General features: G+C 46.8%; 1 protein-coding gene across 1 annotated transcript in view; it reads left to right on the top strand.

Annotated features, from left to right (window-relative positions):
- The first annotated feature begins 208 nt into the window (after window positions 1–208).
- The window catches only part of SETD1B (SET domain containing 1B, histone lysine methyltransferase), a 51,203-nt gene continuing 23,597 nt past the window's right edge, over window positions 209–27,814 (top strand). Inside the window, exons 1-6 of the mRNA XM_069871039.1 lie at window positions 209–660; window positions 975–1,129; window positions 1,532–1,630; window positions 2,133–2,403; window positions 5,468–5,580; window positions 8,455–9,630. Of these exons, the coding sequence (XP_069727140.1) occupies window positions 588–660; window positions 975–1,129; window positions 1,532–1,630; window positions 2,133–2,403; window positions 5,468–5,580; window positions 8,455–9,630 (1,887 nt within the window). The 5' untranslated portion in view covers window positions 209–587. The remainder of the gene's footprint in view (window positions 661–974; window positions 1,130–1,531; window positions 1,631–2,132; window positions 2,404–5,467; window positions 5,581–8,454; window positions 9,631–27,814) is intronic.

Here is a 27,814-nt window from a genome sequence, read left to right as displayed (position 1 = left end):
CATTGGCTGCCGCCGGCACCGGACCTTTCATAAGCAAAACTGCTGTTTGCCCGCACCCTTTCCCTCGGCGGGGGCGCACCGGCACCCCCCCCACCCTCCCCGGTTCGCCGTGCCCCGACCCCCCCCCCCCCCCAACCCGCGCCCCGTCTCGTTTAGAAACGCTTAGCGCTAAGGTAAACGCAGCGAGCAGATTCCACTCGTCCCTCCCGCGCGCGGCGTTAAAAACGAGGTGTAAAAAAATCCCGGGTGCTTCCCCCCCTCGCCGTGCGGCTCCGATGCGGCGGCGCCGGGCGGGGAGGCTGCGGGCGGCCCCGCGGCGGGGGCTGCGCGGCGCGGCCGCCGTGAATGTGCGGAGGGCGGTTTGGCGTTCGCGGCGCTCGCAGCGGTGAATTGTGGGAGGCCGCCGCCGCCGCCAGCAGCGAGCACACACACTCACACACACACATACACACACACACACACAATATGTGGTGGCTCGCGAAAACGGGAGGCAGGAGCCTGGCGGGCAGCCCGCGCCGGTAACCGGGCCCCCATGTGAGACCCGAGCTCGCCTTTCGCCGCCCGGACGCGATCGGCCGCCCAGCGCGATGTCTTTCCGAGAGATCAAGGCGGGGGAAAAAGCCAAGCACCCTGAAGATCATGGCAAAAAGCAGAGTTCAAGTGAGATTGGGTCTTTTTTTTTTTTCTTCTTTCCTCTTCTCCTCCTCCCTCTCTGCCTCTTGTCTGGCCGGGGTGGATGGGGGGGACCCGGCTGGCAATTCCCCCATTTTAGGGCTCGTTTCGCGGTGGATTTCCTCCCTGCCTGGGTGTGTAGAGCGGGCGGCTCGTTTAAAAAAGAAAAAAAACAACAAACAAAAAAGCCCCTAACAGCGAGGAGGTCTTTGTTGAATATTTTAACTTTATGGTTTTCCGTGTTTCTTTTTTCCTTTCCCCTCTTCTCCCCTTCCCCCTTCCTCTCTCCCTCCCCCGTCCAGGTTGGATCAACGGAATGGAGAACAGCACGCAAGCCAGCACTTCAGTCGAGAAAAGAAATCACCATTGGAGAAGTTACAAGTTGATTATTGACCCGGCTCTGAAAAAAGGACAGCACAAACTCTACCGTTACGATGGGCAACATTTCAGCATGCCTGTGAGTAGTGGGGGTCCGGGGTTCTCCCCATTGTGTTCTGCCCCCTCCTTCCACCTCCTTCTTACCGGCGTTTTGGGGGCTGGCGGTCCCCCCGGGTCGTGGTAATCCCTGCTGGGGCACATGTCTGTGGGAGGAGGGTCTGGGGGGGACACGCAGCCACCAAACTTACTGCCACCTGACACTGTATTCAACTGTCAGGAGCCCAAACCCGCGGCTTTATTTCTGTGTTTCCAATCTGTGTGCATTTCCCAGCAGTATTGCAATTCGACATACGTGTGTATGCTTTTTCCCCTTCCCTTGAGATGGCCCGTGCTTCCTTGGGGTTATTTTTCCATTTATTTGTGCTTTAAAATTCAAGCCCTGTTATTGCTGGTTTTGTGCTTTTTCTCCTCCTCCTCCCAGAACTCTGGAATTGCTCCTGTGGATTGTGTCAGGGATCCCAGAATAGGGCGAATATGGACCAAAACTAAGGAGCTGGAGCTGTCTGTCCCCAAATTCAAGGTACTGCGCCCGACTTTCGGGTTTAGCTCTGTATCTTGCTTATCCGGGAGTGAAGCTTGAGTTCCAAATAGTTTAATGGACCGTTTAAATGACAGTCACATTCTTGTTAAGGTTAGTGTCTGGCAAACTGTTTAATAATAATTCTCTTCTATAAAGATAACGAGAAATCAATACATTTGTCTAACGAGATCACCTGAAGATTTTGGAGCGGTGTCGGGGGGGGCTTCTTGGTTGGGGGGCAGCGAGGGGGGCTCTGCTGGCAGTTCTGCTCAAAATATGATTTCTGTCCCAGAAGGGAGCTGGTTTCAATGAATGAATGAGTGGCAGAGGCTCTGCCCAGCTCCGGGATTCATCCCAGAGCCATGGTGGCAGCTTGCTTGCTTTCCCCAAAGTTTGTAGGATGCTTTAACCCTCTCCCTCTCGTGCCATCCTTCTGCCCTTCCCCACTCTCTTTAATGATGGCAATTAGTTTTATCGCCCCTCACCTTGTGCCTGTTTCCAGATTGATGAGTTTTACGTGGGGCCAGTGCCTCCCAAGCAGGTCACCTTTGCCAAGCTGAACGACAACATCCGCGAAAACTTTTTGACCGACATGTGTAAGAAATACGGCGAAGTGGAAGAGGTGGAGATTCTCTACAACCCCAAGAACAAGAAGCACCTGGGCATCGCCAAAGTGGTCTTTGCCACTGTCAAGGGGGCCCGGGAGGCTGTCCAGCACCTTCACAACACCTCGGTCATGGGCAACATTATCCACGTGGAGCTGGATACAAAAGGTGAGGGGGCACATTTTGGCCTCACGTGTTTGTGGTTTGCAGTGCCTTGTCCCATCCCGCTCCTAAAACCAGAGGCTGTTGCAAACCGCAAGGGCCCAGCGATTAAAAATATGCCGGGAGTGCTCCAGTCCCCCCGCGAGCGGGTCTGGTTTCTGGGGCCTTTGCGAGTCACGTGGAGCCAAATGTGTTGTCTGTTGCTAGGAGACAGCCCTGTAATTTGCAAAATGCTGCCATCCTGCCTGTCCCCTGCCCCATCCCCTGCCCCGTCCCCCTCTCTCGGAGGCCTCCCGTGCCCCCCATCTCCCTGTCCCAGGCTGGCCCTGCTGGGCCACCTCCCGGGGCTGCCGGACCCCGAGACACCTGCCTTTTGCAGACTTGGGAATTCGGGGGCAAACCTTGGGGTTGCTGGGACCTACAAAGCCCTGGATTCTGTCAGCGGGGCTGGGTGCTGTCCTCTGCGTGCCGGGCATTTCATTGATACGGAACTCGAAGCTGGCAGCAAAAGAGTGCACACGCAGCACTTGTCAGTGTGTGCGAGTGTGTAAGTGTGAGACTGTCTCTTAAAGCGACAGGAGCTCCGCGTCCTGGAGGTAACCGATTCCCAGCCCCAGAGCCCAGCCCCAGGAGCCCAATAAAGTTTCTGGAAGTACGAAAGCGTTGCATTTCACTGCTTTCTTTCTTCTTCCCAGCGGTGTTAGTGAAGGGTTTTGCTAAATATGTCCGAATTTTAGAAAATGTCTAAAGTGGAGGAGGTGTAGATCAGTTGCCGCTTGTACTCTTTCATTCTAAACATGGCATTTCCAGTTTAAAACTGACTTACTACACCCTTTCGTGGGAAGAGGACATTGTTAACACCATTTTCTTAAAAATGCTGATAATTTTGTTCTGAATTAAGAAGTTTTAACAGTGTATTGCACACCCTATGCAGCGGCTTGTGTGCCACGTGTGGTAAGACGGTGTAGGATGTTTATTGACATAACCGATCACAGTAGTAGCATAATATTTTCTGTTGTGAGCTAAGCTTGATCTTACATCTGTATACTTTGACACTCTAGTATCATTAATTTTGACAGACAGGCTCCTTCCCCTGCTTACTTTGAAATTCGAAGGTAAAAAATACGTTTTAAGAACAAATAAACCATTTGTAGAGTTAGTAATGTAAGTGGTGGATGTCTTAATGAAAGGCATTTTGAACAAGCTGATTGTGCTGCATTCCTCCTTGTTCTCTGTTTGTGAACTACCCTGCAAGTCTTGAACAGACAGCAGTTTAAGAAAGTCAGCTGTTCATCAGGGAAATGAGGGGGTTTTATGCTTCAGTTTCTTGGGAGAAAATGTTGAAGTCTTAGTTTCAAATTGCACTTTTGCTTTGTTTGCCAGCTGTTTGCTTCCATTGTATTTTTTTTCCATAGTTGCATCTCTTTCTTTCTAAAAGACTAAGACTGTCAGCATGCTATAATCTGTCAGAATCAAGTAAAAATGTTATTTCTAAAATAGCATTAGCTGTTCAGGATATTTTTAAAGTATACATGTATAGTTTTCAACATTTCTTTCTAGTTTTCAGCGTTTCAAGAGAATGAAATGTTGGTTGACTTGATTTTTGTAGTCTACCAAAATAAATATTAGGGGCAAAAGTGTTGTTTTATCTGTCTGGCCAGAGCACGGGTGTGGGAATCAGGGACTAATAAATCCAGTCTCCTCATCTAGGAGTTTAAAGCAAAGACTAGTTTAGTTTAAAGAAAATTCTCTGCCTCAGTTTATCCAGCTACAGAATGGACAGAATTACCTGTCCTTGGAAAGAGAGATGAGGGCTGTTTCACATTCATAAACTTCTTTGAAAATGAAGTTGTAACTTTCACTGAATTATATGGGGGATCTAGGAAGAGTTGTGAAACTTTCTAAGAGTTGCTTTGTATTTCCTTAAAAATAAGTTTTCAAGTAAGCCTGGTACCCGCAGCATTGGGGGGCAGTGTGTGTTAGTATTCAAGCGTAATATTTCAAGCGTCTCTTCAAAGTCTTGTCTTGAACAGATCTGTTTTGTCTTGACTTTAGTTGAACGAAAACAGTTTACATAGTTGAGGATGCGGCTCAAGACTTTGTGAAATGAGATTTGATAACCAAATAATCTCATCTGCAGCATTTATTCAAGATAAACAAGTCTTTTCCACTAAGCAGGATCATGCTTTGTTTTTAAGTTGCACAAAGTGATTCAACAGGGATTTTGGGGTTTGATCCTGCAGGACTCCTCATGAAAGGAGTTCTGTTATGGGGAGATCTTGCCCGAATTAATTTTCTTGGCTCAGGTGCTGGGTCTGTCTGTTTTTCTATGTATTCTTTATCTTTCAGAGCAAAATTCAGACAGTGAGTGTCTGATTCTGTTGCCTTTGAAACTGATGACAGATTTCTTACAGACTGTGAGAGAATTAGGATTGGGGTTTTGTAGTGATGAAAAATCCAGTGTTAAGAAACTGGATCTTTGTAGAATTTAGGACTGAAAAGGCTAAGACTCAGTATCAATATATGGGACAGTTTGCCTTCTGTGGCATTTATTCTTTGAAGGATGTCACTAAACACACCTTAAACTGGGAAGGGGTGTTAACTATTTTGTCCTCGGCTTTCCCAGGCATCCTGCTTGCATTAATAACAGCCAGTTTCTACTAGCAAGGTGTATTGGAGCTTTCTGAAGTGGCCCTGGGTGTTGGCAGAGTCTTGTCCCTTGGGTGAGAGTTTCACTTCTCAAATCTGTAAGCTGTTTGCTTGGTACTTTGGAGAGGAGGGAAGCTGCTGCTCTCCAGAAAGCATGGTAAGGAGCAAGAGCTGCCAGGCAGGCTGAGAGGAGAGAAAAGGATTTAGAAACCTCCTTGTCTTGGCTGGAGGAGGGAGTGTTTGACTTCACGTGCCCAGCAGAGTGTTTAAAAGTGATCCCTCCGAGCCTCATACCTTCTCCTGTGGCATGGATGCAGCAGGCTGGGAGTGGTAGCAGGGTTGTGCAGGTGTCAAGAATATAGATGTTTACATAGGCTGTGTTATTTCTGTTTAATCGACTCTTCTATTGTGGGCTGTGCAGGTGAAACCCGCATGCGATTCTATGAACTGCTTGTTAATGGTCTTTACACTCCTCAAACCCTTCCCGTCGGCACCGAACAGGACGTATCGCCAACTGTGAATGAAACTGTGCAGGTATGTTTGCTTGGCGTTTAAGAAATAACTTCCTAAAAAATGGCAAAGAAATGCATTATCGTTAAGATTTTAACACTTTTAATTTGGCTTCTTTTTTTTATGTCTTGCCGTAGTTTCAGTGGATGTTACTAATTTACATGTAAATATAACTTGCTCATAATTGCCATAGCAAATGTAACTCTGCGAATGCAGTGCATGTGGCTAATCTGTATGCCGTTGTCTGCATAGCGTGGTAAGTGCTTTTGTCCTTCTGAATGAAAAATACCTTCAGAACCGACAGTGTGCGCCCTATTAACATTAGAAATTCCTGCAGTTAAGAGGACTGCATCAGATCTGTCCCTGAGATGAGATAATTCCCTTGAAGTCAGGGGGAATGATTTACAGTGGTACATTTGGCATAGTGTCTGCAGTATGTAATCCTTAGCATTCTTCAGGCTTACTTAAAGGCTAAAAGAGAGAAAGTGTCAAATCTTCAATATTGGCATTAATTTTCCAGAATCTTAATTAGTCACCGGAATCAGTCCTTAATGAAAGCGGTGGACAGAATTCCTGAGGGCTTCCAGGGGTCTCTTGATACTTAGGGTACGATTCTTTAAATGGCTTTGGACAGTTACCTGCTCCCTTATGAACCCCCCTGGCCTGAGGGGATGAGGGGGAAGTGGAATGTTTTGCCTAGAGAAGTCGCTTTGCAAAAGTCGTGTCTGCCCCATCCCTGGAGGTGTTTGAGGCCGGGCTGGATGGGACTTTGAGCACCCTGGTCCAGTGGGAGGTGTCTCTGCCCATGAGAGGGGCATTGGAACTGGGTGATCTTTAAAGGTCCCTTCCAGCCCAAATCATTCCATGATTCTCAGTGAACCCTGTTCATGTGAAGTAGTCAGCCTCCCAGGCTTGTCTAAGTGTACTTTGGCTCCCAGTTGTGGCTTAGGAGTCCAGTTTAAAGCATCATATTAGAAAGACATTTGGCAGAGGTTTTATTTTTCTTCTGTCTAGTTATCTTCACTCTCATGACTTTGTAAAATGTTATAATTGCATTAATTCTGTGATCTGATGTTTTCAGGACAGGTAAGTGCTGTACATGGAATGTGAAAAATCCCATTGATCTGAAAAAATTCGATTCTCCTCCCACCAGCAACCCCAACAGCAACAAAGCAAAACCCCAGTATCCTCTTAACAAAATCATGAAGAGGCTGATCCTTCCTTACCTGTACCAAGCGGTGTTTTTAAAGGCAGGAGGGTGGCAAGTAATGGTTTTGCGGGGAGTCCACGATGAGCAGGGCTTGGATTTTCATTTCTGCTGGTTACAGCACATTTCAGATAAAAAATGGACAGATTTGTTCTTACTCCTTTTTCAGGGTTAACAGCAAAGCACTTAATTGATGGTATCCCCCAAAGCAGTCCCTGCTGTAATTATCTTTAAGAGCGTTTCTCTAGATGTGTTTGTGTATTATATTATTATCCTGAATTGATTTTTTTCCCCAATTACCTCCGAAATGATTACTTTGTAACTTTTAACTGTTTGCATTGTGATTTTGTCACTAGAATCAGCCAACAAGCTTGTTTGCTGTTTCAGTTTAGTAAAATACCGACATTTGCTTTCCCCCTCAGGCAGAACAGCAAAGGCCTGGCACTTTTGTGAGGCACAATCCCTGCCTCCAGGCCATATCCAAACCCCACTGAAAAACAACCCACATCACATCTACACTGGAGGTGTAGAGATGTGGATTTTAGCAGGAAGTACGGGGCTGGTTCGTGACCCTTTCTGTGGGTTTTGGAACGGCTGAGGAAGAAACTTTCCTGATGAATATGGTCTCTAGGGGTCACACCAAGAGCAAGTCCACACTACTGAGTGAGTGAGGTGTGTGTGAGCGTAGCAGGCGGGTGAGAGCTCAGCTTGGGTTTGATGGTGTTGGCATGTTATAAACAGGTTGTTTTAAGGGTCTCTACCTACCTGTGCTTGGAAGAGTAGCAGCCAGCCGGTAGTCTTACTAGTTAGCTATCCTAGTGTGCTTCTGGGGAGTTGGAGCTCAGTCCTGTCTCTTTTGCTACCAAGAGGATTCTCACCAAGCTCTTGCTTTGCATTATGAAAAATTGATTCTGGCACTCCTGATTAGCGTGGCACTGTTATGACTCAGCATCTGAGCTGGAGCAGGGCTGCTCCTAGAAACCCCCTGAACGTGCCTGTGAAGTGAGCTACAGAACAATTACTTGCTTGCTCTGTAGGCTTGTAGGGTTTCAGTTTGAAGGGCCGTAATCAGTAGCACTGTACCTAGGCATTTAAAATGTGGTTTTAGCAGTTGAGAACTTTGCGCTCTTTGTACCTGTAGCCTTCTCCCTTGTTGTTACAGGTGAACGTTTGGTAGAGTGTGTGGTGGGTCAGCTCCCTCGGTGGGACCAGCACAAAGCCCTGCTGCTTAGGTTTGGTAGCAGGCTGCCAGTTTGCTGATTTGTATGTTCTGATTTGTTCACAAAAAAAAAGTAAAATTGATAATATCGCGGATTTTTCTTAATTACCTTTCCTACTGGCAATTTAGACAAGTCTTACATAGATGAAAGAGTTTCAGTTTCTACCAACTAAAAGTATTGTGCAAGTCTTCTGTTCACCCGGTGCTCTTGGACAGAGCTTAGAGGGAATACTGTTGTATCTGCTTTCTCTTACAGGCAAGTTCCTCTTTGCTTGCTTTTTCCATTTAAATCAAAGGGAACTGTTAATGGATAACGGTTTGTGCTTTCAGGGATGCTGTAACCTATTTTTTTATTTTGCTATGGAAATCTGCAGACTCTTGGGTACTCAACTCCTCTGAAAACCAAACAGATTAGGCAAATATCTTTTCAGAAGTGGGTGTTCAGGTGCTTTTCTCTCTTCTGTTTTCGTAGTTGACAGATTCCCTGAAGCGCCTCAAAGACGGTAACCTTTCTTCTGCGGGATCATCTGTTACCCCAAACAGCAGCACGCCGTTTTCCCATGACACAGCCTATTCCAGCTGTCGGCAAGACACCCCAAACTCCTACAGCCAATTTACCCCCCAGTCCCAAGGAACGCCTCACACCCCACGGTTAGGGACGCCGTTTTCCCAGGATTCCACCTATTCTAGTCGCCAGACAACGCCCGTGTACCATTTTGGACAGGACAGTGGGTACAAACCCAGGAGACACGAAACAAAATTTACAGATGCCTACAACCGTCGACCGGGACATCACTATGTTCACAACTCGGCAGGTGTTTTCCGGGGGACGGAGCATCAGTTTAGTACGTTTAAAACCCATCAGCAGGAGCCAGTTCAGTTCTCTCACACTCCTCCTCTGAGCCACTCTAGTTCTTCGAGCTACAAATCTGCCTTCTCTCCCTACCAAGCACCAGCTTTATTTCCCCAAACTGAGGAGCAGCAGTTTCCCCAGACTTCCAGGGAAACAGAGTACCGAAGACCTGCGCCACCTCCCGCCGAGATGGTTGTGGAAAGCAGCACTGCCACTAACATCGATTTTGTCCCCGTGAAGGAGAAACAGGAGGAGCCTCCGCCCTTGCCTGATTCGAACTCTGCTCCTGAACCGAGCACAGCATCTTTCTCTCAGACTCCGGAGAGAAGTGAGACCCCTGGCACCCCTACCATGGAGTCTGAAATGCAGCATAACAGTTTAGACTCGAGGATTGAGATGCTCTTAAAAGAGCAGAGAACAAAGTTACCCTTTCTTAATGAGCATGACTCAGATAACGAGATTCGAATGGAAGGTAGCCCTATCTCCTCTTCTTCTTCCCAGCTTTCTCCCATCCCAATGTACGGTTCAAATTCTCAACCTGGTTACAGAGGTCAGACGCCTTCCTCCCGCCCTTCCAGCACAGGCTTGGAGGACATTAGCCCAACGCCGTTACCTGACTCTGACGACGACGAGCCCATCCCCGGGACGGCTTCTCTGAGCCAGAATTCCCGGGGGACGTCGGAGGCCAGCATGACTCCCATAGATCAGCTGAGTAGGACCTCCAAAATTGAGACCTTGGAGGCTAAAGAAATGGTGCCTGGTGACCAGACTCCAACGTCAGAAAAAATGGACGAGGTAAGTGAACTGGAACCAAGTTAAAGCTCCATGTGTATCCCTAGAGCTGGGCAGGGCAGGGGGTCGCACTTCTCTTTTAATGTCGTTAAGAGCATAGGGTATCTGGTGGGTTTTTTTGTCTTTTACTCACGGCAGCTGGAAATGAGTTAGTAGTGACACAAAGTGATGGTCTTAATCAACTTGCCAGTCTCCAGCTTTCTGTGTTTATAATACAGCCTGCGGCAATTTATAGCTTTGGGAGAGCTCAAGGACTGCCCAAGCCATGGAAGTTTGGCCAGTGCTCCTGCGGTGTGAGTGTCCTGAGTGTCGACACTTAAGCCACTAGAGGAGTTAATCGAGCACTTTCTGCCATCGCTTTGGTCCCTGAGCGTGGGTGTGTATCTATGAACACACTTGCTTTACGGGGCTTTCATGTTACGCTTAAGTATTGGATGTATACTTTGTTTGATAGCTCTCCAGCTATTTGTGCCATCTGGTTTGAGCAGGAGACAGTTGTTGGATTTTAATACTCGCTTTGCTCAGTTGAAAGGGGGAGGTAGTTGGCTTGTGGGGTATGTGCTCCACCGAGTCTTCCAATAATAGAGCGGAGCTTGCTTCCTCTGCTGGGGCATTTGTGGCTGAAGGGACAGCGAGAGCTTAACGGTGTGGAACGGTGCCAGCAGACAGAGAAATTATGTTGCATGGCATGTCTAAGAGGTCTGTTGCAACAAATGTGAGTATCGCTGCAGTTTGCTGTGTCAAGGAACGGTCAAAATACAGATCTTTGGAAGTGCCAGATGCTTTCTTCTCCGTGTTTATAACAGTCATGCAAGAAAGTGAAACTGCTGTCTCTGGCGTGCAAGAACTCTGCCGTAAGGGGACCTCAGCCATCCCAGAGGGCTGGTCTTGTGTAGATGTCCCAGTGTGACAAATAAAGGTGGTTTACTCATGACAGTTTGCTGGGGTTAAGCTGGCAGAATGGATTTTCCTTCAGTGGTCTGTAATGGTGAGGTTTTCACCTGAAAAGTGGCTGCATTTCAGGAGAAAGGGAGCTGCTCCTGCAGGTACAGGCTTTGCAGAATGCTTACCTGGAGGAAAAGCTCTGCAGCAGTAACATACCACTGGTCTTAGTGCTAAACAGAAAAAAAATTGTGACCGTACTGGATATTTTGTTTTCTCTGCATGCCTTTCCAAACCTGCTTGTCGTTGCAGTTGCCAGATCAGCCTTTGAAACAATTCAGCTGCTTGAGGTCTCATTCATCATCTAGGCTGGCCTAGGTTCCCCTCTGGGGAGGCAAGTGCCTGGCCGGTGGGCCCTGATGATGTATTAATTAGGAATGGAGTTCTGATTCCTTGAGCTCGGTCTGGCAGAGTTACGAGAGGATACTCTTAGTTTGTCTAAAAAAATAAGGAAGACATCCTTCATTTCCTTGCCATTCTGGGCTTGTATCCGCTGTCCTGACTCTCGTGCGGTGGGTTGCAGCCAATTCTGAGCATGTTTAGGAAGATGGATGAATGCCAGCATGGTATGTGGGGTCAGGCGCTCTCTGTAGCAGAGATCAGCACTGGGGGACTGGCTGGGATGTTATATTTGTAGGTTGTGATATGGGGCAGCGGTGTGCTGACGCTGAAGCCCATGTTTAGTCTTTGCCTCGCCTTAATGAGGTGCTGGTACAAAATGATATGTCTGCACCAATCCTCTACAGAAGTCAGAAGGGTGGTAGCAGGGTCTCCGTGCGCGTCACTGCTGCCTGAATTGTCTCCTCCCCCCCGAAAAAGTTTGATGTTTGTTGTTTATTCAACCCTCCTCTTGGTTACAAATCACACTAAGCTATTCTGGTATGTTTGAAAAATTGCCTGTGCCTTTTGTTGCTCCTTCTGATGCACAAAAAACGATCTCCATGTGGTTTTGCTTCCTTCCCTCGCCCTTCTCACCCCCCCAAGTTTTTTTTTGCTTTTGAAAAAAACTCTCCTGGCTTCCCTCTCTTTTGCTGAAGGAGCGGAGCTGAACAGTGACTTAACGTGCGGTGAAATTTGAGCCGTGGCTTTCTAACTGAGTTAGAGAGGAGCGTTGGGTCTGTCTGAGGGCTGGAAAGCTGAACCTTCAGCTTCGGCCTATTGTGATACCACTATTCAACTTCCAGTCCTTCAGAGAATCCTCCAGCAAAACAGAGGGAAGGCAAGCCCGAATATTTCTAGTGCCTGTGTGGTGTGGGGAGCAGAGCAGAGATGATGTATTGGTGTAGGGGGGGCTCATTAAGTATCATAAGGAAGCAATAAAGGGCAGAGAGTTTGAACTTCTTATTTACTTCATATTTGGCTTTTCAAAGGTTGGAGCAGCCCCAGGCCCATTCTCTTTGGGTGGATACTCTAGCCACGAAAATTTCAGGACTCGCAAGGGTGCTAGCAAAGTTGCAGGGAAGTTTTGCCTGGGAGGATAGGTGCTTTTCAAGGATCTACTCCTGTTTTCCATCAAAACAAGCACAATTTTTGTCAATGATTGCTAATACGGTAACATTTGTTCTATAGGTGAGATGCTGTCAAATGCTCAGTCACGTTAACCGGCTCAGGCTTGCCATAAGTAAAGGAGGTACAGCCAAGTCCCAGCAATTGCTCTGATTTATCATGCAAGACCCTGGAGTTTGATTTCAAGATCCAGTATGATATTCCTAAGCCAGAGCTTGGCAAGGAGTTTGGGTGTGGGAGAGGAAGGGCTGTTCATCTGTCTGCAACATCTAACTCCAGTTAATCTCAGAGCAGTGATTATGGTCTGCAGAGAAAGTCCAGCTAAGCTTAGCCAAGGGACAAGTGCTGAGAGGTGAAGCAGAGCGGGATGTGGGCAGTACGAGGTAAGAGAAGAAAAGGGATCCTTTGCCAACAGCGCAACCTGCCAGCAAGGAAGACAAGGCAGAGAGGACTTTTTCAAGAAGCTATAAGACAGCGGGGAAAGAAAACAGCAGAGTTGCACGGTTAGTTTAGGAAAAATGTTGAGGGTAGCAGTGTACAAACTTTCCTGCCTATGTTCTTAAGAGATTACAAGAAAGAATTGTAATAATTTTTTTCACAGGCTCCTTGCTGTTTCAGAAGTTTGGAAGTTAAGTAAAGTTTTATGCTTTGACATCCCGTTTGAGCCAGACCTTGTTTTTACTTGGGTTGTTACATGAAGAGACCCTGCCTGTGTGTGCTGGGCAAGGTGTCAGGATTACAACAAGTCACTCTTGTTATATATTCACACCTTTCATGTTTTAGCTTACGAATGTATTAGTTCATGTGCATAGCCAGTGTGTAATAGGAAGACCAAATCATTGACAATGGTGTTTTTCCAGATTTGTAAGTACAAAAGTACTTTGTAATTGAGGGATTAACAGGCTCTCTTCCTGGTAGTCTGGCTGAGCACCTAGTTACCATGGTGGGAGGGGTGCCTTAAAAATGCTAAGGGTAATCATAATAATAAAGATCCTGAAACACAACTGAGGTAAGAGCAGTTCTCCTGCTGCTTGCCTGTGAATTTTAGCAAATGGTTTGGAGAGCAAACTGGAAGCCGCACAGTGCACAGCAGTGCTAGAGATCCCGAAAGCTGCTGCTGTTGCCAGCACCCCTCAGTGTCTTGCTTGGCTGCTGCGAATGTTTTTAATGCCATGCTGGATGCTGAGGTGCCTCTCACAGGACAGCATCAACATCCCTTTGACAAGCTGTGCATGTGCAGCAGGTCCTTTTGCAACTACTCAGGGAGAATTTCCGAACTGCTCTTCCACATAGATGAAGTAGGTCAGGCTCAGCCCTACAGTGAGCTCTACTGGAGACCCTGAGGTTACATCTGGGCTGATTTTGCACTTTGCATTGAAGTGTCTTTGGGTTCTTGTGCGGTCACAGCTAGAACTGGAAGAAATTTATGTTGAAGTGTCACATTGTCCCTCCAGAGTCTTAGCAGGATGTGATGACATTCTCCTCAAGACACTGCATCGTGTCTTGTGCCGCTCCATACTGCTGCATCCACATCCAGATCAGGCTGCATTTCAGTAGCTGGTAAATGATTCCCCTTCTATACAGAGCCAAGTTCAACCTTCAGTTGTCACAGGTGCCTGTGAGAGAGAGCTGATGCTATCCAGGCAGCAAGAGGAGCTGCAGGGGATTTCTGTCAGCAGTGCCTGTGGCTCTTGCCCCAGGAGCGGTTGATGCCCCTTGGAGCTCTGCTGTGCAGGACCGAGTCGATCTCTGCCTGCAGAAGGACACGCTCTCCTCCTGTACCCTGCTGCCATCCATGGATCCTGCAGGTCTGAGGCAGCCCTGTGTTCCTGGAACGCTGACAGTGGGTTAGATGGAGCTTCCTAAAGATGAACCCATATGTGCTCTGCTAAGAGATGTTTCTGGGTTGGAGAGTGCAGAAGTGATTTATTCAAGGTAAATGCACATTAAAGTTGAGAAGGTAGAGTCTTAAGAGCCAGGAAATTTGATACCTCTGTTTCCACAGTAACTGTGCAAGAGCCCTTATACCCATAAGTAGCTGTTATGTATGTGTAATATATCTGAGTACACCTGGGATCCAATTTACAGCTGCAGTGGGATTCATCGTTCCTGGAGGGAGATGGGGGGAGTAGATGTGGGGAATGGTTGCTCTGAATGCATTTTTTTTTCATTGAAGAAGGGACAAAACCCTGAGAGCTGCAATTTATGCCCAGTCTCATAAACACTTTTTCAAATTTTCCTGCCTCCTGAGCTCTTGTGAACACTACCTTGCCTGACAGAACTGGTTCCTAATGGAAACTCAAAAAATAGGTGTATGTTATGACCACAGATTTCCAGAGGCGCAGCCAGCCAATGCCCAGGCAGCAAGGATTTGGATGACTGCTGTGGTTTTACATGTGAGAAACACCAGCCACGCTCAACCTGTGAAATATTAAGATGAGAGCGAGCTGCTTAAACTGTGGGTTCAGTCCTGCCTCCCTCACCCAGGCATAAGAAGCTACAGGGACTTCAAGGGATCTTGCTGGGTTTAACCTTGTTCAGAAAAGAAAGGCAGCACACAAATCTCTCATGGGTTGTTTAAATATGACACTACAGTGGACCCTTTTGAGACTCCGGAGATCTATTTGGCTTCTGTGCCCAGAGGAGGGAGCAAGCTGGGGCAGGACTGCAGCCCTACATCTTCCCCAGTTGCTTGGGGCTGGGGGTCACTTCCTACCTTCCTACATAACCTGGCCAAGGGGAAGGTGTTCTGGCTCCTGAAGCAGTGGAAATGCAGGATTTTGTTACCTTATGTTTTTTCTTTCTTTTCAAAGCTGGTACTGGAAGACTGCAGGCAGGGGTAATTTCCTTGTACATCTAATTCATTTACCACATGACAACCTGCTGCTCCTACAAAAATTTGTACAAAATAAAGAAGTCTCTTCATGTTTGCTAAGTTGTATTTGACTTTTGACTTCTTGTATTTGTCTCCAGCTTGATTCTTGGAGTGCTTGCAAAGCTGGTGGTTAGCAGTGCAGAGGCTTGACCGGCCAAATGCGTTCAATATGGGAAGTAGCAAGAGGTGACAAGCCCGGTGTCAGTTTTCACAGTCACTTTTTCAGAGTAGAATTGCATAGGATTCACCTGGTATTCCTGATGGTGCATCTTCACGTACGTGTGTGCTCTTGGGGGGGAAATGAACTGAAGAAATATTTGGCTGTTTATGGTTTGGGTTTTTTGACTACCAAACAACTTCAGTACAATGCGAAGATGTGTCTCTTGTGGGTAACAGAGCTAGAAACGGAGAAATGCTTTGGAGTGTAACTGAAAAATAGAAAGCAGGCTGTGGTTGGGAGGCCGAGTGGTTCTTTCACTCTCATACCAGGCCAAGACTTTGAGGCTTTTGCATTTTGCATACCTGATCGAAATGACGTTGCCATCCCTTTTAATAAATCACTGTTGCTGATTATACTCTTGCCTCTAGCTCACTTCATTCTCTGTTTTGCTACCAGTGACTTTCTGTAAATTTTCAGTTCCTGGTAGACTGGGTATGTATAATTGAATTGCTTGTTGATAGATAGAGCACTGCTTATTGTCTTCATGTAATTTATAGGTTCTCTGCTGCTCTGGAAACTTAGATCCAAATTACAATGTTTAACATAGCATGTAGCTTAAGGCGGAATGATGTTTGCAAGTCTGAGCTCTGCATGCTGTGTACAGTTAAGAGAGCCCTTGGCATCTTCCTTTTGCTGCTCGCAGAGTTCTTCCTATTCTTTTCAACACTCAGGTTTTAGCAGTGATGGTATTGAATGTTCAGATGTTATAAATGCAGGCTGTGAAGCCTCATATTGAAGCGACACATTTTCCTTGCAGTTTCTCCAACCCATTATCATTCTGGTTGCATTTCGCATCTGGTGGTTGTATGTAGTGACCAAGGGAATGCAGGCAAGTTACTGGATGGCAGCATGTGTTGCAACATGCAGTGACACTGACAAAATGTGCCAGTGTGTTAGGTAATCAGTAGAAATATTGAGAAAATAATTGTTGTTAACATATTGTGCTGGCAGCCGCCAGAACAGCACTAATTTCTGGGTCTGATTTTGCAGGAGATGGAGCAGCCGCTGCGTTCTATAAGTGTCTGTGTCTGACACAGAGCAGTGAACAGATGAGCGCTTATTCAAATTTCTTCTGGCTGTTGCCTTTCCTGGAGTCCTCTAAATAGAAACAGTTCATCAGTAGAATGTTTTTTTTCCATATGCATCAATTTTGTGTCCCATGACTTTGCTGCCCCCCTTCTATTAGTTTTAATTTCCAGTTTGGGGTACTTGCTTGTGCCTCGTGAAGACAGGGCAAAACTCAAAATGAAACCCCTGAGCGCGTTAACTGTGCATCACGTACCTGCTCACGAGGGTTCCTTTGACCCAGACGTGTTACTGCTGTCTCAGGCTTTCTTATGAAAGTGCAGTGCTTGCTTTTGGAAATGACTATTTATCATGAGAAAAAGTTTACTCAGATTTTTCAGCTACTAAAACCAGTGTGTCTAAAAAGAAACAAAATGGTTTTAAAAAAATGTCTTTCAAAATGTTTTTCATTTGCTTAGTGCTAAAATAAAACCAGCGGCTACTTCCAGAAGGTTGTAGAAGTGCAGACAGGCCTGATGAGGTCAAGATGCATATAAAATATCAGGATGGCAAGTTGGGGTTTATAATTTCTCCCCAGGTTGCAGTAGGCTCACTCCTCTGGGCGTTGCAAAAGTGTTGCTTCAGGAGCAGTTTGAGTAAAGGAAGTTGTTCGTGGCTTGGGCTTCGGCAATCGGTGTTTGCATAGAGGGCACTGTGAGCGCCGCGCAGGCATGACGCGGGGAGGAAGCGAAACTGCTGCTTGAACTCAAAGCTGGCGGCAGTTCTTATGGTTTGGAGGCTTCGTTGCAAAAGGGTCAGACAGCTGGAGCAGAACTTCTAGTTTTCACTCGCTGGGACCTGGGTGTCTCGACTAAGGCGCTTTTTAGTGGCATTTGGATTTGCTGGCAGCTCCGAGTGCTTGTGTGTTGTGGAGCATGTGTTTATATGAAACTGATAACTGCACTAAGTACAATTTATCGCACACCTTTGACCAGCTCAGCTGTGTTTTGCTCAGTATCTCTCTCCCCGTATCAGGCAGTAAGTTGGGGAGATCGTTAGGAAAAAGGCTCTGGTGATGGTGGAGAGGGGAGAAAAATGAGAAGTGGAGATCCTCAGGGTCCGCTCCTTCTCATCTTTCCTCCTGACCTGCGCCTTCAAAGTGGGGTGTCCTCAGGCTCCCCACTGCCCAGATTCCCTGTATCGGAGTGCGATGAAATGGAGCCTTGGGAAGAAAGGGGATGAGGATGATGCAGGTTGAGTGACGTGAAGGAAGGACCGGCTTTTGTTTTTCCTGGTGTTGAAACAGCCCATTGCTGGCCTGATCAAGGAATTGGATGTCTGCTGCTGTTGTATGGTGTGCAGCAAGAGTTGCTTTCTTCGGTCTGGATCTTTCCAAAAAGACCTGTGTTTCGCAGTATAGTTCAGTGCTGATGTCCAAGCGGTGTGTCCTCCTCCTGCTGCACGGGATTAAGATGCATTGCACGTGTTGTGAGGACATTTCCTGTGGAGCTTGGGCAAGGATTGCTGAAGTGGGCGGCTTCTTTCCAGGTCTCCCTTCTCCCAAAGCAGCTTGTTATTTCTGGTGTCTTGCGTGTCGCAGGCAGAATGAGGAATATATATATATATTTCAAGCAGGCAGTGTTATTTGGTGGAAGAAGGAGCTGGTTTAATGCTGGTGCACAGCTCTGGGGACAGTTTTCCAATCCAGTCCTTGTTGCTAAGCAGTTACCAAACGTGGCATTTTGGTCAGCAGATGTGGCTGGGAGTTTCCAGCACAGATAATTGAAATATTGTCTTTGAAGGATGCAAATAACTGTGAGAACTGTTGTCATGATGCTATGAGCGCTTTGCTATTGTCCTGGAAAAAAAAATACTAAGAGAATATGAAAATCCTTAGGATGGCACAAAATTATTTGAATTATAGTAAAAGGCAGTCTCTTGGTTCAATGTTTGCCACAGAGATTTGTGCAGAAGGGTGCATTTCGGGAAGGGAATCTCAATTAATTGATTTGCTTGTTAATGCAGTGTCAGGTGGGATGCGTCTCCCAAATCATGTCAGAAAAGTGGTTGCAGCAGATGGTTTTGCAAACCTGAGGTGTATCCCAGGTCAGTGGGAAGCAGACAGGCAGCTGGTGTGGGTTTGGTGGCACAGAGCAGCCTGGCCTCCACAGGGCCCTAGTGGAGGATGGAGACCTGATGCTGGGGTTGCTTTTTAAGTCCCTGGGTGCTGTTATCACCCAGGGAGCACCCAGCCTGGCCGCAGGACACCAGAAGTGAGCTGTGATCCCTGCTGGGTTGGATGCCCAGACTTCAGCTTGAGGAAATCCAGTTGCATGACCTTGGGTGCCACAAAAGGGCTGTGGCAGAAGGCTCCTGTGGGGACAAGGTCTTTTGGGGATACCCAGCTTTAGATGGTACCATGCCTTTAAAAAATCAAAGACCAACTCATGAGTGAGCAATAGAATCATAGAATAGTTTGGGTTGGAAGGGACCTTAAAGATCATCCAGTTCCACCCTTCCTGCCATGGGCAGGGACACCTCCCACTGGGTCAGGCTGCCCAAGCCCCATCCAACCTGGCCTTGAACACCTCCAGGGATGGGGCAGCCACAACTTCCCTGGGCAACCTGTTCCAGTGCCTCGCGACTCTCACAGTGAAGAAATTTCTCCTTATGTCTAGTCTAAACCTGCCCCTCTCCAGTTTATCCCCATCGCCCCTCGTCCTATCACTACAAGCTTTTGTGAACAGTTCCTCCCCAGCTTTCCTGGAGCCCCTTCAGGTACTGGAAGGTCGCTCTAAGGTCTCCTCAGAGCCTTCTCCAGGCTGAACAAGCCCAACTCGGTCCGCCCATACAAAGCACGTCTTTACCTTTCTTTGGTTGGCTCTGCTGTTGAGGGTTATTTCCTTGAGGTCACTGAAAGCCTTCAGTGCGAGGTCAGAGCAGCTTGTGCCATGCAAAACCTCAGCAGCAGCAGGGCTGCATGTGGTGCTGCTCCCCTGGGGTCCCTCTGCTGCTCATGACCAGCAGATTAGGATGCAATCTTGTTCAGTAGTTGCCACGTCTTCTGCAAACAATATAATCCATTTTTAAACCCATCTGCCCTTCTGAGTCTTTGCAGTGTCCTGTGGCCGTGAGATGCACAGCTGAATTTTGCTCTAGGTGAAAAGCGTTTCCATGTGTTTGTTTTAAACCTCCTGCTTTCTAATTAGGGGACAGGTGAGGAAATCAGGATACTTCATCTCTTGTCTCTTTTATAAATGTCTTGTACCTGCACAAATGGCAGTGGGAATGCAGCCCAGCTGTGGGGTATTTCCAGTCTGGTAATTTAGAACAGTTGTGGTTACGGTATTTATTTTGCATATAATGGCGATAGTTTAATAGCAAATGTTCGGTATCTTCTAGAAGGCCATGAGAAGGTTTTGGAGAGGGACAACTTGAAGGTGTTTCTGGCTGGATATCGCTTTAGGCTTTGTCTTAGAATGAGGAAGATTTTTAATGTTTTAATGAATATGTTGCATACCTCAGCTGATGTGGTTGATTCCTCTCTGGCTGCGCTTAGTTAAATCAGGGTGCAGCAAGGGGAGGAAAATCTAAGGAGGAAATAGAGCAGTGAAAAATCCAAGATGCCTCCAGAGAGAAGCTCTGTAAGAGAAACGCTACCAAAGGGGAACTGTTTCTTGCTGACCTGATGCTTACTTTTGAGGAAGAACATCTCTGCTCAGCCTCTTTAGTTGCTTGAAATAGGAGGCTCCTTGGAGTGAAGTGTTTCATGGAGTCTAGCTGGTTTTTAATGTGTTGACGGCACTTTGCTGGGAAGGACTTCTTGGCTTGTGTTGTAACACTTAGAAAATGAGTGGAGGCTGCTAAGCTCATTAGGGTGCCAGTCATCATTTGTGGTCAGTGCTGCAAAGGCCTCGTGGTCTGGACACGGCAGGCGAGAGAGAAGTTTGTGTCTTGTGTGCCTCTTGTTCTCCAGGGTCATAATCTGCTGCCACGTCCCAGGAGACCCAGAGCTCTTACACTACCTGCAGTGGCGACTTCATTCAAAGTGGTTTTAAATGCTTTTTATCAAGATCAGATGGACCGGCTGAATGGTTCCTGTCTGCAGCAGTCGTGTTGGGAATTTCAGGAATACAGTAGGTGCCCTGTTTGTCCTGTCCTGGGATGGTGGCAGGGGCTTTCTCCACAAGTTTTCTTATTTGAGACCATACTTGTGTGGCCACACATTTTGAGTGTGACTACGCTCAAAATGATAACAGCACCCTAAACACCTTATTAACAGTATGTTCCCTCTTTCTGCTCTTACTTCTTCTCAAATCATCGATACTGTGATAAAAAAGAGCTGCTGGGAGAAGAGCAGTGCTAAGTCTGTGACCTCCCAGGCCAGCAGTAGAGTGCTCAGGAAATCTCAGCAAAAGCGTTCAGGAAAGGGAAAGAGTCACATGAAAATCAGGACTTCCAACAGTTTCCCCTTGCTTATTCCACACCTACTGGAGAGTAAATGCTGCACTTGTTTGGAAAGAGCTGTTCTGGGCTAACTCCATCAGCTGTTGGCCACGGGCCCCTGGGTTTTGCTGCAGGTGCCAGAAACACTTGGGCCTTTTTGCTTCCCAGCTGTGTGAACAGATCAAGACTGCCCCAAAGAAATTTGGGGAGAGAACAGCTCGAGCTCTTGGTGAGGTGTTGGAGAAGCTGGACTCATCATTTGGGATGCCTCTTGAGAAGGAAGGCAAGTGTCAGGGTGTACTGCCTCAGGTTGTACTCGTAGCATCTGGGTCTGAGAGCAGGCAGCAGTCAGCAGAAGAACATTAAATGCTGATACTGATGAAAGATCTAACAAAAGCTCTTTTTTTATTCTTTCTCCTGTTGTCCCTTCAAGGCCTTGATTCCTTTGTTTTTGGTCTCTGTTCTGAGGAGACTCAACCTCCCACTGGTTGCATGTGAACATCCAGGTCTTGCAAATGAAACTGCTGTTGCTCTTAATGCTGGAAATGCAGGGAACACTGAACAGAACACTGAAAATGCTGCCGTAACAATAATAGCCACATGATTTCAGATCCTTGAGGGTATAGTAGTGATATGTAAAAGAGGAGGAATATCCCACTGGCCTAGTTTTGCTGATTAGAACTTGTTTAAATACAGTATACGTACAGCCTATTCTTCAACAGGCTGATAACAGCTGAGAAGCTAGACTGTTTTCCAAGATTATCTGCTTTCTTATCGCCCTGTTGATAGCAAGATCTGAATTTGTGGCTCTCTTTGACCGAAGGTTTAAGTAGGAGGGTAAGCTCAGGGGATGGCACGTGGGCTCCTGCCTGGCACTGAACTGTAAGGTACCTGTGTAGTCTGCGCACTCAGTTATTGCACTTCTATTTTTTTTTAACTTATAGGTGGACTTTGATCTAATGTTGCCGATTCCCTTCTCTGTCTTTGATTGTAAAGTGCCTTCTGCGCTCTAGAAATATGGGTGCATCTGCAGACCAGTGTGACGAACAAAACAGCGTTTCAGAATCAGTTGGGAAACGAGTTCTCCACATGCCATGTGTTTTCTCCTACATTCCTTGCATCTTTAGAGTGGGAGATGTGGCCTCAAGCTCCACATCTTTTGTCTGTAGACAAACCTTAGAATGGAATTGACTGATAATAGCTGAGATGGCAGGAAATGTCAAGAGAAGCCCATTCCGTGCTTACCGCCGCCTTTCTCTTTTTCAGAGAGACTGTTTAGTTCCCCTGTTGGATTTGGCTGGTTTGTTCCCAGAACTCTGCATCACTGAACCTGGTGTCTGAAAAGGGTTTTACCTGGGTAAAGCCTGTCTGGCTGTATGAAAGTCTTTGGGGGAAGCAGAGAACGTTCCCTGACTAATTTATCTGTAGGGGGTATTTTCTTGCCACTCTCCCATCCTTTTATGCATGACTTAGCTTCCCAGCCAAGAAAGCCTTTGAAGTTAGATTGCGAATAGCTCTTTGGCTGTCCCTTCCCCCATCTAAAATAGGGAAACCAGAACAACCATTGCTGTGGAAAAATCCTGCCTTGTTACATGGCTCCCCAATGTTAACACCCCTCTCTCTTTTCCTCTTTCCTTTTCCCTACCTCCTCCTCACCCCCATAAAGAACCCTTTTTTTTTTTTCTTTTTTTAACCTAACAAGATGTACTTAAGACTTGAGGGGAAGAGGCCATGGTTCCATGAGATGGTAAATCCAATTTTAGGGTGTTTCATCTGCGATGAAAACCGCTGTAGCCACATGACGCAGCCCCTGAATTGGCACATTCGCCCCGCCAGTTCAGATTTGTTCATATAATGCAGGAGGGGTGACTGTCCAGGCAAGCTTCACGCCGGGGCACGCACGGGCTGCCCAGGCGTCCCTGGTCTCAGGTGGGGGCCGGTGACTCTGTCTCGTGTTCTCACTGTGTTTTGTGATCTGCCCAGTTGTATGATCACATTTGTCTTGGTTCAAATCTGTGCAGTTAGGGGGTCTGGAAGCTTCCAGTCTCAGCATCGATGAATGAACCCAAAGGGTTTATGTCAGCCCAGGGGCAATGTCTGGCTTCTCCAAATCTCCCTCCTCGGTGATCTCGCCAACAGGAATGGTACAACCATGCCATATGCTGTGAAGTTTGCAGTTCAGAGCTCCCTTTCCCCCTTATTGAAAGGAAAAAGACTTGAATTCAACCACCCTTTTTCTGGCAGGTAATAGACTCAACTTTAACAGAGCAAACCTGGTGGCAAGTTATCGCCCTCTGCCAATTCACGTCTTTAGCCTTTCTGCTGGAGCAGATCACACTGCATTTGCTTCCCATCTCTGTCCACGCATCAGGTGGGGCAGTCTTTCCCTGCATCTCTTGTCAAATAAAAGAAATTTTTAGCTTTGTGGCGATGCTTGGAGGCTGCCGAAGTGGGTGTTTCTTACTCCAGGATCCATCTCAGCCGTGCAGCTTCTGCAGCCACTGGAGCTTCTGTTTACAGTCAAAAAAATTAGCTTGGATCCCTCGTGTTCAATTGTTGCATTTATTCTCTCCTATTTTTAGGTTTTTTTGTGGACCACTGTTTTGTGCCCCATGTCGCATTGGTGGTCCTTGGGCTTTGCTTTGGGAAATACTGACTTAAGCTGTTGCTCTGTTCCCTTTCCTTGGAGACACTGATGTTACTTCAGTGCCCTGTGGGGAGAAGACAAAGGATAATACCCGCTGGAGTCTGAAAAGGAGCCTTGAAGTGTTGAGACCCAACTTGATGCTCAAGCCATCATCTGATGGCCTGCAGAAAACCTGCGGTGCAGGTTTGCATGAGTCTGGGATACTGTCTTTGGCATTTCGATCATTTTAGCTCATTTTATAGTCTTAATTCACTGGACTTTCTACTGATGTTGTGGACCAGTGAGCAGCCTTCCAGCTCTTTCACTGTCCTTGAAACATAAGTCAATTTACTCTCATTCCTAGTGTCAGAAAACACTGCAAGTGAATGGGGAGACCTTTTCCCTCTGAAAGCTTTAGCTCCAAGCTCTTCCCCCACTTGAGACCCCTTCGTGCTGTGCACTGAAAGCCCAGGTGAGCTGCTTCACTGTGTGCTTCCAAATCCCACCTTGTGGCATCTCCCCATGTGCAGAACAGTCTAATTAGGGACGGCACATTGCGAGGCGCAAACAAGCTTCTGGGGAATCCTTCCTCTGTCCTTCTGTGCTTTGAGGTATCAGCTTCAGGTTTCCTTCTGGCATCAGTAGGGAAAAGAATAAGGAAATAGCATAAGTTAGGCTGGTGTTTATGGTGCTGTGTGTTTACAATGATCACTTGAATATTACTGTCACTTGTTTTACTTGTTGTGCAGCCCTGTGGGTGTGGAGATGACAGTCTGTGCCAAAGAAGCACTACAAATAAGTACCAGGCCAAAACACAAACTGACCCAAGACAGTGTATGTGTCAGGTAGGATGTTGTCATCTCGTAGAGCCCAAATTCTCTTTTTCAAGTAGTGAGATACTTGAGCAATCGATAATAAAGAAACCGTAACGCCCAGGTAAAGTGTCTCCTTGTGAGAGAAATCCCTGCTCTACTGCAGCTTTTCTCATGCTCCTTTTTGTGGGACGCAGTGGCGAGTCCTTCATTCTGATGTGTCCATGTCCTGCTCTGCTTTGTTCGCAGCCTTTCCCTGTGAGTTAATTTGCAAAGTGCTGTGTAAATATATAGTTACAGAAAAATGTTGCGGTCTCTTGTTCTTGAGGTAGAAGTACGTGTTGCTGAAGATGCTTGTAATCACCGATCTGTAATGTGTTAATCTTTCCATTCGCCTGTTCCCGAGCTGGGCATTTTATTATAGTGTGAATACATCTGAAAGCTATCTTTGTCCCAATTAAATGCTGCCGCGATTGCAATCGTGCGCGCTGACAGCAGCGGGAGGACGGCTGCTCTCTTAGCTGCCTGGAGGAGAATGAAAGGTGTGAGTAACCATCCCGGGGAGGAGGCAGTAAACAAGCCTCCGATCCCGGCTGCAGTGGTGGCGTGCTGGCTGCCGGCAGCCACCACGGGTGCTGGTGGTGGCACAGTTACCTGACAGGCTTCAAAGCTCACCTGGGAAGGTGCAGGCAGCATTTTGCTTTCTGTTTTTTGCTGCTGTAGCTAAACAGCTGGCAAACCACCTTGGGTAGCTCTGCCCTCCCGTGCTCTGTTTCTGCAACAACACCCCTGTGTGTGTTCTTGCGGAGGGCGAGCTGTAATTAGAGCTAGCAACGTAAAAATAGTTGTATGTACTGTAAAATACAGTACGAGGCTGCCTTGCTCACACCTGACACTGTGAGATACAAGTACTTAGGACTCTCAGTAAGCAAAGAGGGCGCTTGGGAGGCACAGCTCCTCTCTACATGCCTTGCCAAGAATGTGTGGGACCTGCAAGCTCTTCTCTAGCTAAAATCAGATTAAAAAAGAGCAAAGCAGTACTCTCTGAACCCCTCGCTGTGCTCCATGGCGTAGACTTTGGACAGTGAGAGGCATTTCACTCTGTTAGCAAAGTGAATGGTGGGATTCTCTGGGACAAACTTGAATGGGCTTGTATTTTTTTTAAAGCAGTTTTGCGTTGAAGTTGTGTCTTTGGGTTGTTTGTATCCTCAGGCTTACTTTTTGTTCGGACAGTGTTGTGAGAAATGTGGCAGGCTTGAAACATCTTGTTCTCTTTAGTTTTCTGAGAAAGGAATCGGGGAAGAGTTGTGTTTTAGAGACACAGGCTGTTTTCACTCCAGTTGCACAGGGGCCGTTTCCCTTATTGAACACAGAGGAGCACGGTGTGAGCTCGGTGCTGGGGAGTAGGAGGTTGAAGGGGCACGAAGTCTGTTCTCACCTCCACCAGTGACTTGCTGTACGACTTTGCTCAGCCAGTCATTGTCTGTCATCACCCCTGGAGGTTTTTGTTTCCTCACTTTTTTGTAAGGATAAAGGGTGAGACTTTCTGACTTGTGAATTTTTTAGACCCTTGGGTGGACTTAAAGCAAAAACAAGTGATGACTGTTGATCCGAGAGTTGCTTTGACTTTAGTTCTAGCTTTATTGAAAAGCTTCTTCTGAACATTTAAAGGCAAAGATTTTCGGTATTTAAATACAGAGATTTTGAACTTATAGAGTGATTTTTTTTCATTGTGCTTGGTTTCTGTAAGTGCGAGTTGCAGCAGGCATAGAGGCTTGCTACTTCTTGCAAGCATGGAGCGCTTCACTTCGTTACAGCTAATGACCTTGCATCATGCTGAATGCCATTGATCCTACATTTCATTATCTTGATGCACCAGAGCTCAGCCAGAGTATGTCGGAGTAGTACATTCAGCGATACAAGTTCCCTACCTCGGTACCCAGCAGAATATTTAGGTGTGATTAGCTGTAAGGTGGCACTATTCAAAATGCATTTGGAAATTCTGAGTAAATTCTTTATCAGATGGCCTTTTTAAAAGGAAATGGAAGCATGTGAAGTTCCTCTGCCCTAGGAAAGGCACCAAACGGCAAGTGCGATGAAGCTCCCAGCTGCTGCTGCAGTGTCAGTGCTCCTCTGGCTCGGGGAGAGAACAGCCTCTTCACATCTGGAAACTGCCACTTCTGCATGCAAATATTAGCACGTAGTTTCTTTTTTTCTGCAGGTATGAACGTTTGCTTGCTAAATGCTGGGTATTGCTCTGAGATAAGACCGATATCCTGCATTCAGTAGCTCTCTGCCCTGTCACTGGTCAGGCCAAGAGTGAACTTTTGGAATGATCCCTTCACTTAAGAGGCTCTGCCTGTGCTAAAACCCACCATGCCAGCATTAAAGGTAGCAGCATTTTGGGGGAGCAATGAATTGAGGCCCTTTATAACCACTTACGCTGACGTGAATCTCGCCCAACAAATTTGCATCATTAAAACACCTTTGGAAAAAATGTGTCGTGTGTATAATTAAATACCTGTTTTGCTAACTCTTAATTTAATGTATGCAAAGCAAAGATGGCAGCATCAATTAATTTAGTTGGAAGTGGCCTTTCCATCGGCGGGCTGAAGGGAGGTTTTCTGCAGGGGTTGTACCAGGTGCCCTCAGAAACAGGCAAGTGAATTCCAGGCCTGATTGGCAGTTTTTTTTGACAGTACACGTATGGCAGTACCTGTGCCACATACCAGGTCACTTTTTCCCCTTGTGAGAGCAGAGGGAGGTTAGCTAGAAGACGGTTTCTTTAAGAGGACAGTGTAGCTACTTTTCAGCTTGACCCTGGAGGTGTTTGGTAGCAACCACAATAAATCCAGGTTCAGACAGGTGAATGAAAAGAGATTCAAATAATGGGAGATCTTTCTATGTCTCCCTTTGGTTTTTCCTTCTGTACCTTGATCTCTTTTACTCTGTTGGTGCCCATCTTTTTTCCCCTTACATATGACTTCCCTGCTCATCCGCTTTAAATATTTATTCCTCTTAACTTTCTTTAAAGACCTTCTCGTAGTTGATCTTCTTTTGGTTTGACCTCTTCCCTGACCTTGTGTATTCTTTTTACCTCCCCTCCTCTGCCTTTTTGATCTGTCTCTCCCTGCTGCTTAATCTCTTTCTCTTTTCATCTTGCTGGGGATAAAACTGGAGCACAGACCCTGTTCAGTGTGCAAGTGCAGGTGAGTTGTCAGCCCAGTGCTGCAGGAAGTGGAGAATCTGTTGTTGCTTCCTTCAGACCCATCTGAGCACCAGAAGAATTAATAAATAAATCTTGTCGATCTTCCAAAAATTCTAGTTAGTGCTTTAGCAGTTCTCATTTCAGTTTAATTAAATATAAATGCATGTATGAATGAAGAAAGCTGCTGTGCATTACAACGTGGAGTCCAGCTAGTCCTGCCACCTCTCTGCAATTTCAGGATCTGCTTCTCCTGTCTGATAGTTCCTTCAAGAAGGAAAACCAACCTCATTTATCAGGCAGGATTCTTTGGTACTGAGACTGAGTAAGGGTCTGGTACAGATGGGCGTGGATGATGGGGCCTGTGTTGGGACTGGTGGGGTGTGCTCAGCAGAGACCCATCGTGAGCGGTGACTGGACTCTTGTTGGGTGGCACAGGGGGGTGACTGTGGGAGAGACTGGGGGATCGTGGAGAATTTGTGGCTTGAGGACACGAGTTCTCTCAGTCACTGCCTGGTGCTGGTTCTCCACTGGGGCGGCTTTCCTCCGT

Source organism: Phaenicophaeus curvirostris, chromosome 17 (genome assembly GCF_032191515.1).
Source record: "Phaenicophaeus curvirostris isolate KB17595 chromosome 17, BPBGC_Pcur_1.0, whole genome shotgun sequence".
Lineage (NCBI taxonomy): Eukaryota > Metazoa > Chordata > Aves > Cuculiformes > Cuculidae > Phaenicophaeus > Phaenicophaeus curvirostris.
Note: the sequence above shows the minus strand (reverse complement) of the source record. Positions and strands in the feature narration are given on the sequence as shown.